The 14,160-nt window shown below is 34.5% G+C and overlaps 1 protein-coding gene across 5 annotated transcripts; it reads right to left on the bottom strand.

The window, feature by feature from the left end:
* Positions 1-5,598: 5,598 nt before the first annotated feature.
* IDH (cytosolic isocitrate dehydrogenase [NADP]) lies at positions 5,599-13,494 on the bottom strand. 5 transcript variants are annotated; one of them, XR_004216397.1, is made up of 16 exons: positions 13,282-13,494; positions 12,362-12,405; positions 12,169-12,278; positions 11,884-11,921; positions 11,674-11,751; positions 11,357-11,410; positions 11,189-11,290; positions 11,012-11,094; positions 10,798-10,901; positions 10,596-10,664; positions 10,393-10,508; positions 10,200-10,234; positions 9,529-9,671; positions 9,313-9,435; positions 7,198-9,180; positions 5,599-5,894 (listed from the first exon to the last, which is right to left on the bottom strand). XR_004216397.1 is itself a non-coding variant. In XM_031884951.1 (16 exons), exons 1-15 carry the CDS (start codon positions 13,328-13,330, stop codon positions 9,096-9,098), a joined length of 1,233 nt encoding a protein of 410 aa, XP_031740811.1. In that variant the 5' UTR covers positions 13,331-13,494; the 3' UTR covers positions 5,599-5,927; positions 9,094-9,095.
* Positions 13,495-14,160: the final 666 nt, after the last annotated feature.

The raw sequence follows: 14,160 nt of genomic DNA, 5'->3' as shown, positions 1-14,160 counted from the left end.
AAGCAACGTAAAGCTACAATTTTCTTTATATGCTCCAATGGCTACATGACAAGCAATAATGCAATAGCTAGTGAGTAAAACCTCATACTTTTTTGTTACTAAAAATAACCCTTCAACCTTCAATGACATAGTATCGATGAAACAATGGTGCTTAATCTTATTTTTCTGAGTACCATTTAAAAACCATCATAAGACACTTCAACTAGAGAAAGGTAGCGTACTTTTAGCTCTAGCGTCCCTAAAAGTTCACACTATGAGGTCCATGAAAGGCTTGGGGTTGAGCATAGGAGCAGACTCCCTTTGGAGAGTATTTGCATCGATCAATATTAAGGTGAATAGGGAGAAGTAGTTCATAGTAAGTGGGTGAGGAATATATGACAGCACATCTCATGGTCTTTTCCATTATTTTGCACCGTGATATTCCTATAATGCGCCTACTTGTCTGTCCTAGAGCGACGTTCCCTTTGGAGGGATGTATTATATGATTCAAAACACCGCGAACTCAATATATGGAGGGTCTCTTAGATTGATTTTCATATTGTCTTTCCACTTTTGAGACAATAATGATTCTTATTTTTGATATTCGAAAATGGAGGGTTACACTTACAAAAATTACTAAGTTGTTAGTACATTCTCGATCGAAGAAGCAATAACTAAGTGCTATAAGGAATATGAGATATTCAAGAGTTAGCATTTGGTCAATATTGTCTTGGTTCAAAGGAGGAAAAATCCACTGCCCTTCGGTGGAGGTTATTCTAAACCTTTGCAATATCGTTACAAAACATAATAATGATAGTTACATTATTAATATTTGCAAAATTAATTGGTTCTTAGTTTTTCATTAAATAGGATATGTTTTATTTTTCAGCATGAATAGCTCAATAGTACAACTCTTAGCTTCTGAAAAACTTAATGGCAACAATTATGCAACTTGAAATCAAACCTAAATACAACACTAGTCGAAGATGATTTAAGGTTTGTTTTAACTGAGGAACGTCCTCAAGCTCCAACCTTAAAAGCTAACTGAAATATTCGAGAAGCATATGATCGATGGGTTAAGGTCAGTGAAAAGGCCCGTGTCTATATTCATGCTAGGATGTCTGATGTTTTGGCAAAGAAACATGATCCTTAGCCACGGCCAAAGAGATTATGGATTCATTAAGGGAGATGTTTGTTCAGCCTTCATGGTCCCTCATAAATGAAGCAACTAAGCACATTTACAACAAACAAATGAAGGAAGGGACCTCTATTAGGGAACATGTTCTAAACATGATGATATGCACTTCAATATCACTAAAGTAAATGGCAGTCCCATCAATGAGGCAAATCAAGTGAGCTTTATTTTACAATCTCTTCTGCAAGTTTTGTACCATTAAGACAAATATGTCTCTGAATAAAATAGAGTTCACTCTGACCACTCTTCTAAATAAGCTCCAGCGATTCCAAAACCTTATCAAGGTAAGGGAAAGGAAGTGAAAGAAAATGTTGCTACCACATAAAAAGAATTTGTAAGAGAATCGTCCTCTAAAACTAGGTTGGGTCTTCACAAATGAAGAAGGAAAAGAGGACTCCCAAGAATAGTAAGGGAAAAAAAGTTGCTAAAGGTAAATGTTACCACTGCAACCAAGACGGACATTGGTTAAGAAATTGTCCAAAGTACCTTGTTGAGAAGAAAGCTAAGAAGGAAGCACAAGGTAAATATGATTTACTAGCTCTTGAAACTTACTTAGTGGAATATGATTCTTCAACTTGAATACTAGATTTATGAGCCACTAATTATATTTACTTCTCATTTCATGAAACTAGTTCTTATAAAGCTTGCAGAAGACGAGATCATCCTCAAAGTTTGGAACATAAGAGAGGTTTTCTCAACTGAAGCAGTGGTAGATTTGAAGTTGTTTTGATAGATATATCATACTTAAAGTGTTTTTTATGCTTCTCAAAAGTTGAGAAATTTAATATCTATTTCTTGTATTTCAGAACTAATGTATAGAATATTTGAAATCAATGAAGGATTCATCTTTCTAGTAAAGATATTTAATTTTGTTCGACTATACTTATAAACAACTTATATAAGTTATGACCAATTCGAGCAAAAATGTGTTCATAATACTAAAATGCTTAGCATAAAAGACATAAAGATTTTTTTAACAACTATATATAGTGCTTAAGATTCAGTCAGGTAAATCCAAATGCGATTGGGAGATTGGTTAAGAGCAGACTCCTAAATTTGTGAGAAGATAACTCTTTGTCTTCATGTGAATCTTGTCTTAAAAGAAATAATAACCAAGAGATTTTTTACCGAAAAACGTCTCAGAACAAAAATACCATCAGAGCTCGTACATTCAAACCTTTGTGGACCAATGAATATCAAAGTTCAAGGAGAGTGAATATTTCATCAATTTTGTTGATGATTAATTCAATGTTTGGTCATGTTTACCTATTGCATCATAAGTCTGATTCTCTTGAAAAGTTCAGTGAATATAAGTCTAAAGTTGAGAATCAATCAGGTAAACCATAAAGACACTTCGATCAAATTGAGGTGGAGAGTATGTGGATTATTTGATAGACCACTGAATTTAGTCACAACTCTCTGCTTCTAGTACATCTAAGAAGAATGGTGTATCATAAAAAAAAAATTGAATCTTGTTGGACATGGTTCACTTTACGTTGAGCTTTGTTTTTTTATCCTAAAAAAATAAGGAATTTTTATCGACAAATGTCATATTCTTAAAGGAAAACCTCATCAATGATCATCGAACCATGTAGTAAATTTTTATTGAATGGAATTTCCAAAGACATTATAGGATAAACCTAGTTCATCCACTAAAGTAGTTAATAAAACTAGGAAACATGATTAGTCATATCCTTCTCAATAGTTGAGAGTGCCTCAAATGAGATATTTGAAAATGCGCAATGTGTTCTTAGGATTCAAATTGTTTGGAACAACAAGAACATAATACTAACCGGTCTCAAGCATTTTATATAGACAAAATGTTGTCTAGATATAAAATGCAAAATTCCAAAAGGATGGATTGCCGTTGAATATATTCTAAAACAGTTTAGAAAATCAAAAGACTACGTGATTGTGTATAGTGTTAAGGGTCTTATCTTTACTAGATACACTAATTCTGATTTTCAAAGATGCTAGAAAGTTTACATTGGAATCAGTATTCACTCTATATGAAAGAGCAAGAGTATAAAAAGTGTAAGGTAAAGTTGTTCTACATTATCTAAGTAATTGTGCATTGTAGTGACATTGTAGTAATCTCGATATTCATGAGCAAAATCATGGATGTTTGGTTTACGAAGTCCTTCACTGCTAAAGTGTTTGAAGGTCACCTAAATAGTTTAGGTTTACGAAGTTTTGAGCACTAGGATAAGTGGGAGAGTATTTGGGTGTATGTCCTAGTTTATTATATTCATATGTTTATTGTACTCATATGAGTAATTCTCTTATGGTTAAATTCAACGTTGTTTTATCACACTAGGAGCTTTAGTCCAAGTGGAAGTTTGTTGGAATCTATGTACTAAAACTCGTATTTGTAGTTTAAAATTATATTTTATTCAATAAAATGGTTATTGAGGACTTATTAGTGAAAATAGAATACTATAATCTTGAATCCAATAAACTAAGGTCCCGAGGTTATCTAGTGTAGACTTGAACTTTATGTAGAGACATAAAAGTGGACCAAGTTCGAGTATATAGCCCAAATGGTCTATAGTGTATGAATAAGGTTGGCACCTTATTCTAAGAAGACTATGGATATGGCTCGCTTTATAATTAGTACAATCGATATGATTCTAAATCGTTCATGTAGACACATGGAAGTGGGGGTATTCTATGTAAAGTGTTTACATAAGACTAGAACCATGAAATAGTCACTTTTAAGTTATACACCATTGACTATATAAAATTGACTATTTCGACTATTAATGGCTTATAGGTAACTTAATCTAATGTTGAGTTAACTATGAACTTCTATTCACACAGAATTATCCTTAGATCTGCATAGGTGAGGGCAGCTTAGCAGTGCTGGCCTAATAAGCCTTTCATTTCAAAGGTAAGAGCGTGTGGATGGCTAAGGACATAGGATGCAAGACAAAATTTTCTCCTACCCATTTTAGAATTAATAGATAGGTTGTTCTCTTAAGGACTAAATCCAAGTCTTGAACAAGAGGCTCCACTCTCTCTTTGGTCCAAGAGAGATTCGGTATATAAGTTGGACCTTAAGCTGATTGTCCAATAGTGGATCAGTGAGACTTAAGGAGCAAGATGTAAACTCAAAGGTAAAATGGTATTTTGACTCAATCGAGGTTACAAACAACCTATGAAGGATTAACTTAGTGATCATGGTTATATCAAATGGACATAAATATATATATATATATACATATAGTGGAGGGAGTGCAACTATAGGACTTTAGCGGAATGACCCGTTAGTTAATAAATGTTGATTAGCTCGATCTAAAAGGGTTTACCAATTAATATCGATCATTGCCATTAGGTTCTCATACTAGCTCAAGTGGAATTAACTTAGAACAATATGTTAAAATAATTCGAATTGTCCGAATTAGATAGAGAGAGAGAAACTGACGGATATATATGATATAGCCATCAGTTATAAGTTAGAGATAGAGTTTTATGTTTAAATGTGATTTAAATATTAAAAATATAAATACATATTCGTATTTAGAAGCTCGAAATTGATGAAAATGGTCAAAGTTGTAAAAAATCAAAATGTTGACTTTTAACTTTAAAAAATCAAATTTTGACAGACTTTATGTTCAAATGTAATTTAAATTTTGAATAAATAAATACAAACTCATGCTCGAGAGGTCAAAACTAGTCTAGACGAACAAAATAGTAAAGAGTAAAAAATGTTGATTTTTTACTTGAAAAAGTCTAAGTTTGACTTTGATTTAAAAGATGAAATGACCACATTACCTTTAGATTAAATTAGTAAAAAAATCTAACATTTTGTTGAATAACCCCACTAACACTTAATAAGATAGGTAGCTACATGAGATTGTAGCTATGAACACTAAGTTAGTGAATTACTAGGTGTTGAGATCTTATGAACAAATTACATGCATTTTTTCATTTTTCATGTAATTTGCTTATAAATAATTTCTTTTCTCAGATTGTTAAAAACTTTTGCAAATTTTGTAATTTAGAATTACATTTCTCTCTCAGTTTCTTAACCCTAAATTTCCACCTCCATTTTTCATCCTCTTTTTCCTTCACCTAATCGAATCCGTTGACACTAAACCGGATCCGAGTCAACTCTAATAGAGAATTTCAAAAGTGTGTATTCATTAATTTGTTTAGTGTAATTAGTTTTTCCGCTAGGTCTAGTTTTCGATTTTCCATTGTAAGAAGAATAAGGTCTCATTTTTCTTATTGCAACAAATCCTAAATTGGAAGACAAAAAGTACACACCCCACTATCTTACAAGAAGCACCGCAACAGCGTAACCATAACACATTTTCCTATAACCACTTGGACCCTTCAACTTTCCATGACAAAGTATGCTATGAAACAGTGACTACTGACAGAACAAACTAAGAAAAAAAAAGATTCATTTTCCACCAAAGTGACCAAGAAAACCAAGATGATTACTTATTGCAAGCAACTCACTGAACCAGAAACTAAGACAAAAATTACACATTCCAGATTCAAGCCAAGTGTAGAATGGGGAATAGATTATGACAACTGAAGCTTAAGTTTTCATTATTTGACAATTAAAGTCAACATTTTTCAAATACAGAACAAAACAGTAACAACCTCAGAGAGCCACCAACAACAGATTCAACATAGTTCCCGTTTTCGTTAGTCTGTCTCCTCTCTACTTCAATTCATGTATTTCAGCGATCAGTCTTCACAATCTAGCCTGCAAGATCAGCTCTCATGAGTTGGGATCACCCTAAAAGCATAACACGTGAAATAAAAAAGAATAACTTAGAAACTTCTAATTGACATAACTAGTCAAATGGCAAAAAAGTTCTATGAAAAGACCTCAGGAAATAACCAAATGTCCAGAAAGTCTCAGGTGCCCTCTGAATACTCGTGATTTTTCTAAAGAGAAATTACCAAGGTCGAGATGGATGATTAATTTATAATAGTATATTTTTTTTTCACTCCTTTCCTTCTACTGCAGGGCGATGGTAGAGGTTTGGGATAAACTACATAGTTTTTAGTAGTCCTGTCTTGAAAAGTCTTTCTCACACTCCCTAATGCCCCATCTATACAGACTATATTATTCCGGATCACTTATAAACCAAAAATTCCGCACTTGGAAGGTTGGAATATTCTAGCATAAATAAAAACTCTCTTGAGTAGATCAAACTAGACTAGCTGATGATAGATTATCTCTCCTTTGGCAGGCAAACCTTAGTGTTAAAGACAATTGAAGTAGTATAAAAGGGGAGAGTGATAAGACATTCCTAACCTGATAGAGAAACGGGAACCACTTTATGATTTAGATCTAAAAGAAAGGAGGAATAATTAGAGGTCACTCTAGATAATAAATTAAAAGAAATGAGCATTGTCTCATAGAAGCCCTCCAGAAATCCCATAAATGGACAACAATGTTACTTCCCAGGAACAAACCACCAGTATCCTATCAAGAGAGCTTCCAGATCCCAATGGACTTGGGCACACACCATGACACCAGATCACACCAACCTCCTTGAAGCCGGTATAGAAACATGTGGTTATTCTCCTCAGTGCTGCTATACTGACCCCAGTGATACGTAATCGGGATAAACTACCTTTTCAGATATCCCACAACTCACTAATAGATTTGAAAAACAAGGGTACAAAGGACAATTGGAATCTTCAGAGCTACACCATCAAAATTTAGGAAACATAATCTGCAGATATTCCACTTCCTCCCGATTTCATATTCTTCGTCATCAGCTTTAACAACATACATTCTCAATTCTCTTTGCTCCCTACCCTTACATCTATGATCATGAGAATACTTTCATTACAGCAAAAACAGAGCCCTTTCTCTTTTCGGGCCTAAAATCCTGCATCTGATAATCTTCTCGTTGGTCCTTCTTTCTTAGCTTCTCCGGTCGTGGTTCTTAAGGTGACCGTCTACATCGAAAATATTGTATTTCATTTATTATCACTGTTGTTCGCCGTTACACTACTCTTAGTATTTAAAGAGTTCTGAGGAGGGTACTTACCATTGGCATAACTGTTTAGATTAGCCTCATTGCGAATGATCTCCCGGTTTTCCACGAGTTGAGCCACGTGCATCATCTTGGCTAAACCGACCGGTCTACAAAAAACCACCTCCGCCTTGATCCATGGAAACAAACCGTTCATAAAGATTTCCTCTACCACTCGATCTTGCAGATCAGCGAGTGGTGCCATTAGTTTATCGAACTCATTACAATATTCTTCCACCGTGGCTTGTTGTTTAATTCTTAGAAATTGCCCGCAGATGGATCCCTCTCTTGCCGATCGAAAACGCACAAGTACTCTCCCTTTGTGGTTTATCCATCCAGTAAACTTATCACATTTCTCCTATCACGTTTCTCCTGTGCCCTGCACCAATTCAATGTTGGGCCTTCAAAGTTGACAATCGCAACCAACACTTTCTCAGCATCGTTCAATTTATGAATCTGTAAATACCGATCAGCACGGAAACACTAGGAATCGGGATCCTCACCGTTGAATATGGCATTTCAACTTTCTTGAATTTGTTTCTTTCATTCGCTCCCTCTTCTTCCTCGTTTTTCTTTTCCTTCGCTTCGCTCTCGCCTCGTCTGCTTGTCAACTCTCTCCTTCATTATTTTTCTTGTATCCAATCTCTTGTGCACTGTATTCGGCCATTTTCTAATTGGTCATAGTCCGCTCCTTCGCAATCGAATTCACAAGCACCAACATTTGATGCGTCTTTTCCGTTTGCATACTGATCAACGTTAATCTTTCTTCAGAATCTTACTTCTTTCTTTATCCACATCATTTCCTGATCGTGCGCTTCCATTCTTTCTTCTGCTCGCGTGTGAACCATTGTTTTTCCCTTGCCCAAAATCGACGTGCTTTGATACCAATTTGATGGAACTCGTCTTGAATCAAGTAAAATTTACTTTATTACTTGAGTAATACTTTAGTAAACAGTAGGAAATACAACAAGTCAAATTGAGAACTCCTCAATTCAGAAATACGAAAACTCTCCTGTCTTCCTATCTCTCAAGGAATAGCATGCAGCCAAAATGAAACTTTCTAACTAACTCTCTCTCTCCTTAACAACCTCCTATTTATACTCACAAAATTATGAAATATCTACTAACAATATTAAAGGCTATTTTCCTGGGCACGTGCGGTTGCTCCCTGCTTCTTCTTCTTTCTACTATACTGGTGTATAATTGGTGGTCTATCAGAGTGCTATCTTTTCTTGAGACCTAAATGTTAATTTGATATTCCCATTCAGAAATTGGTGGAAGCAAATATGCAACATACCCAACAAGTAGAAGTGGGGAATCACGCTTCAACTAGTAATCCACCTAACAAGTGCCCACCTTAGAATAGTTCCAATGCAGTAAGAGGCTTTCTAAGTCCACAAAAAAAGTAGGATCTTACTTCACGATAGAGTGAACATCTCAAGTTCAATTATAGTTATGAAGTATGTCACCATACTTCCAACAAATTCCACCACAACAGCTCTTCATAACCAAATTTATCCTCAAATGAAATTATTCAATATCTTGATCAAAACACAACAATTTCCACATAATGCAAAAGGAAGCACTGAAAAACTGAGGAACCAAGAAAGCAATTGCCTTTTTCTGTGAGCAGGATAAAAATCTCTAAGATATATCGTCTTTACCAACTTATTTACCAACAAAATGGTAGTGCAATTACCTAAAATGGCCGAATACAGTGCACAAGAGATTGGATAAATGATTGTAAAAGAAGTAACTGTTAAACAACCTCAAGATGACTATAGCCTAGTTGAGTTGATAGTTAGAAGCCAAATGCATTAACAATATCCCACCAAACTATGTACCTTAGGAAAGAAGATGAAATGAGAAAGATATTCTTAACAATTATTGACCATTGAACATTTAAAATACCACTATGCCTTGAGGAGTCTGGATTTTAGTTCCTCAGCAACAGCATCAATGAACTCCTCAGTATTCAGATATTGGTCACGAGAAAGCCTGCACCAAACAGGGGAATAATGTTATAAAAATAAAATTTTCGAACTTATGGCTAAGGAGTGGAAAGAGGCAATTCATAACTATGCATAATATGCAACTTACTTGAATGACCATGAATGGTATTAAACTTACTTGGATCCATGAAGGATAAGAGCAAGATCCTTGGTCATCTTTCCAGATTCCACAGTATCGATACAAGCCAATTCTAGTTTCTCGGTGAACTCTAAGAGACTAGCATTGTCATCTAGTTTAGCCCTACAAGAACAGTGATAAAGTTAACATGTAAATATTTCTTTCACCTCAAAAATGTGCAGAAGACCAAAGAAATATTAACCAAATGATATCTACCTGTGAGCAAGGCCACGAGACCAAGCAAAGATGGATGCTATGCTGTTTGTGCTGGTTTCACCACCTTTTTGATGAACCCTAAAATGTCGTGTAACAGTGCCATGAGCTGCTTCTGCTTCAATTGTTTTTCCATCAGGACAAACCTAAATTCAAAGTGCAGACATTTTTAATTTCGACAAGGATAAACAGTAATTCTGAAGCCTTATTTAACGTACTGCTCTTTTTTAACTTTAAAACTGATAAAATTGGATAGTTAAATAGATGTATAATTTTCAATTGTAAAAAACCATATCCATGCAACAAGTTGGAACACATTAGAAATCACTTTTTGTATTGAGGCCCGCAAGTATGCAGCTATTATTTCTCAAGTTCTTTCCAAGTCATTAAATGATACTTCATTTCTTTTTATGAATAACCAAACAAAATAACAAGGGTATACAAAATACCAAGCCCAAAAAAGGGATCACCTTTACATAATGGTAAAGTAAAGAAAAGTTTAAAAGAAATGTAATTGTTTAATTTCCCAATTGTTTTCTTAGATACCAATAAAGTTCTTAGAGATCAAACAAAATACAAAAATCAAACTCCATCTGCCAGCTAAATGAAGGCCTTGCAGATTGTAAACCTTAGTTTTGGGAATATAATGTATTGAAGACTTGAATGGAACATACCAATACAGAAGTCATCAAGCCAAGAGATCCAAATCCTAAAATCATAGAGATAAAAGTTAGAAATTAAATGGAGAAAATGCAGCCCAAGTATATCTCTTCGAGTGATTTCCCTAAACCAATAAAGCAACCACATGAAAGAAATTTTGAAACCAAAAGGCAAAGTCAAGAAGGTATGTGCTCAATCCTTATATACCTTGAGCTAAGAAATCACTCTGAACATCTCCATCATAGTTCTTGCATGCCCAGACATAACCTCCTTCACTCTTAAGGGCATAAGCCACCATATCATCGATGAGACGGTGTTCATACCTTTTGGATCCAAAATAATTAGTTGAGCATTTCAAACTGGAAATAGCATAATAAACATTTATCAAGACATCTTTAAAAGCTATTCACCATATGCCAGCAGCCTCAAACTTTGATTTCCACTGAGATTCGTAGACTTCTTGGAATATATCCTTGAATCTTCATTCAACACATGAAGATAATAAAAGAAAAGATTATTGGTATAGGGTGCAAATAAAAAGGTACCATAAAGATTACATATATGAATATAAAAAATAAAAATAAAAATAAAATAAAAGATTAAACTGTATACCTTCCATCGTATTTCTTTAGAATAGTATTTTTTGTGCTAAGGTAAAGGGGCCATTTCTTCTCATAAGCAGTGGCCATTGATGCCTCAGCAAAAGATCGGATGGACTACAAGGCAGCATACATTGAAGTGTTCATTTGGAAAACTTGTTGAAAATTAGAAGGGATTAAGAATATTTTCTTGAGCCCATAACTAAACTGAGGATTTTGTAACAAACCTCATCAGTGTTATACATGGCTAACGCAACTCCTCCAGCACCAGTGAAATTGAAAACCTCTATCTCTTGCGTCTCCTGCCCCTCTACAACAGCCAGCATGTTAATGCTAAGAAACTTTCAAAGAAAAGCAATTGAGGACTCATTAAACAAGAGATATGGTTTGGGCATTTCAAATACCAAAAACTAATTTCAATTTCCCAGGTCCTCTGATGACTGTATCAGTAGCTCTGTATTGATCACCAAAAGCATGTCTTCCAATACAGATAGGCTTCGTCCAACCTGACAACCACCACAATCAGTACAGTTTTCTAACCTAATCATGAAATCGATGTGGATAACAATTACCTGGTACAAGGCGAGGAACATTTTTGCAAAGAATCGGTTCTCTGAAGACAGTTCCTGCATAAATATGCCAATAGGTAAGCCTGAGAGTAAAAATAAATAACTACAACAGTAGGCTGAACCTAAGGCAATCATAGAGAAAAGTGTTGATGGTGGCAAGAAACACCAATAATATATTTCCAAATCTGCTTTGACTTTAATCCATATAAATTATAATTGAAACAGAAAATATATATTTTAAAATTTTTCATAAGTCTTCAAAGTCTTTTCAAAAATTTCAACAAACTAGAATAGAAAGTACTTAAGGTAGGGGCTCTAACCATTCAGAATATTCCTGATTGTTCCATTTGGACTTCTCCACATCTGCTTCAAGCCAAATTCCTTAACACGTGCCTCATCTGTCAATCAACATTCTTACAATATAAGAACTATAGATGGTCTTTAAAATATAGTAATGTAAAAATCAACAAAACCAGGGATAAGCTGTTGTATATTGAATGAACTTTTCCATTCAGTAAAGAAATTTATACCTGGAGTAATTGTTGCACATTTGATTGCTACATTGTACCTAGAACAAATGAGTATTTCCAAGTAAAATAAGGTTGTAGTTAGAACACACTGGATTCTTAAATGAATAAGCCATAAAAATTCAAAAAGATAATATAAATGATGTCAACTGTAATAGATTACACAAGTTCTTGAAGATTAAATTAGCTATAAAGTCCAACGTGATGCATCCAATATTTCAATCAAAAGAATTTCAAATAATTCTCGCCAGTTAAACCAAATACACATTGAGAAATGAGAATATATACTTTAAAGTAGCTTCTGCACTTTCAATTGTAACTTTATCATCTGTGGCATCACGGTGTGGAAGGCCAAGGTCAAAATACTTGATGTCCAATTCCAAAAATGGGAAAATAAGCTGCAAGCACAACAGGAAGAGTATAAGCAAGAATACTTGCAACAAAAATGCACATATAATATAACATTTATAGTGATCAATACCTTATTCTTAATTGACTCCCAGATAACTCGAGTCATTTCATCTCCTGTACAAAGGATCCCAAGAGTAGCATTATGCAGAGTAAAACAAAGAAAAAAAACAACCGAAACAATGCAGGAAAAAAATAACCAAAATAAAAAATATAGTGCAGAAGAGATCAAAAGAAACGACGTTCACATCTCCCAGTTTCTGCAAATCCAAAAAAAAAAAAGACCTCTAGGAAAGACTTATACTATTCTACATCTGAATAAGCGATGCGCCAATCATGCATTACATTATATATGTATAACCAGGACTTTCATTGGCTCAAAAATCATTGAACTGTTTGTTAAAATATGACTGCAGTATTCGGACAAAGTTATTTACGATGATAAAGTCCAGATGTTATTTTCACCAGATTCGTTCGAGTTTACAACACACGATGTATAACGGAGAAGAAACAGAACAGGGATCCATAAGACAGGCAAAACAGGGGGGAAACTCCACAACTTCCCGTTTGAGCAGAGGCAGCTAAACACCATCAGAGAACAGAAAACAGAAATGCTCAGTTCTTATAAATCAAACACCAAGAGAAAATAAATGAAGGTTGATCCTTGGCCTCATAGATCAGGAAATCAACATACTCACAGATACAAGAAATCAACATACACACAGATGCAAGAAACATCAACTCGTACACCAAAACAAAATAGCATGATCTAAAAAACCACACACCGCCCTTTACAGATCTAAAAGCAATAAGAACAAACACGAACTCCCTCCAAACAGATGAAAAACAACAAACGCCATCCAAAAAGATATTTAGCTATTGAAAAGCAATTCAGTAGCAATAATACCATAAGACAGAAGGATCGCAAGACGAAAAATAATCAAAAACAACATAAACATGTTGCAATAGGAGTTTAAAATCAAGGTGTCTCACCGTCCATCTCAACGATGGGATTGGCGACCTTGATCTTCTGGAAAGCCATGGTTCGTGGTCTTGCTCCTGATGGAAACACTCAGAGAGAAGATCGAAAATGGAGAGTACAGAGAGAAGCAACAGAAATGGAAGCACAAAAGAATGGGTGTAAATGGAGAGTTGCAGTAGGTGGAAGAAACCGGCCGTAAGCGGCGCCCTTTTTTATACTTGAAAAGAGAGTTTTTTTCTTCTTTTCTTGTTTCTTATATTACCCCTTAGTCCGCCCTTTATTTACTGAATTGCCATGCGTTAGTTCAAACTTTGTTTACAAAAATTGTCCTTTTCCAATTTTTCTTTTTTATTTGTTTTCGAAAATACATTTTTAGTCTCACCAACCTTTGATTCTTAGTTTGTGTTTACGGTGGGGGACTCCAATTTCAACTAGGTGGAACGAGTTATTACTCTGTCCATGTTTGAGAATATATATCCCTTCAAACTATCCTATTACAATCAATAATTAATTACAATATTACTATTATAAATTCTTTTTTTTACACTGTTTACTATTTTTTAAGAAAATTATCCAAAATAACCGTATTTAGTTTTCATCTCTTGAAAATAGCACATTTTCTAAAAAAGTCGTGGAAGTGCTTTTTCTTGATCCATCTTGGTCGAGATCGAGTCAGAGATTATAATGTAAACGTTTGACATTCGAATTATAGTATATTGAGCTATTATAAAATTATCATTGATTTAAAGAACCATTTGTCTTCACTTTTACAAATTAAGGGGCTCATTATATTTGTACTCATTACTCTTGATTTTCTCTTTCTTTGCTCTCGACATCACTCAAGGCCACTATTTTTCGCGTACTCAATCGGTTAGTGCATCCTTTAGCTT

Source organism: Cucumis sativus, chromosome 5 (assembly GCF_000004075.3).
Source record: "Cucumis sativus cultivar 9930 chromosome 5, Cucumber_9930_V3, whole genome shotgun sequence".
In the NCBI taxonomy this organism is placed as follows: domain Eukaryota; kingdom Viridiplantae; phylum Streptophyta; class Magnoliopsida; order Cucurbitales; family Cucurbitaceae; genus Cucumis; species Cucumis sativus.
The sequence above is the reverse complement of the archived record's forward strand: the minus strand, read 5'-3'. Positions and strand labels throughout refer to the sequence as shown.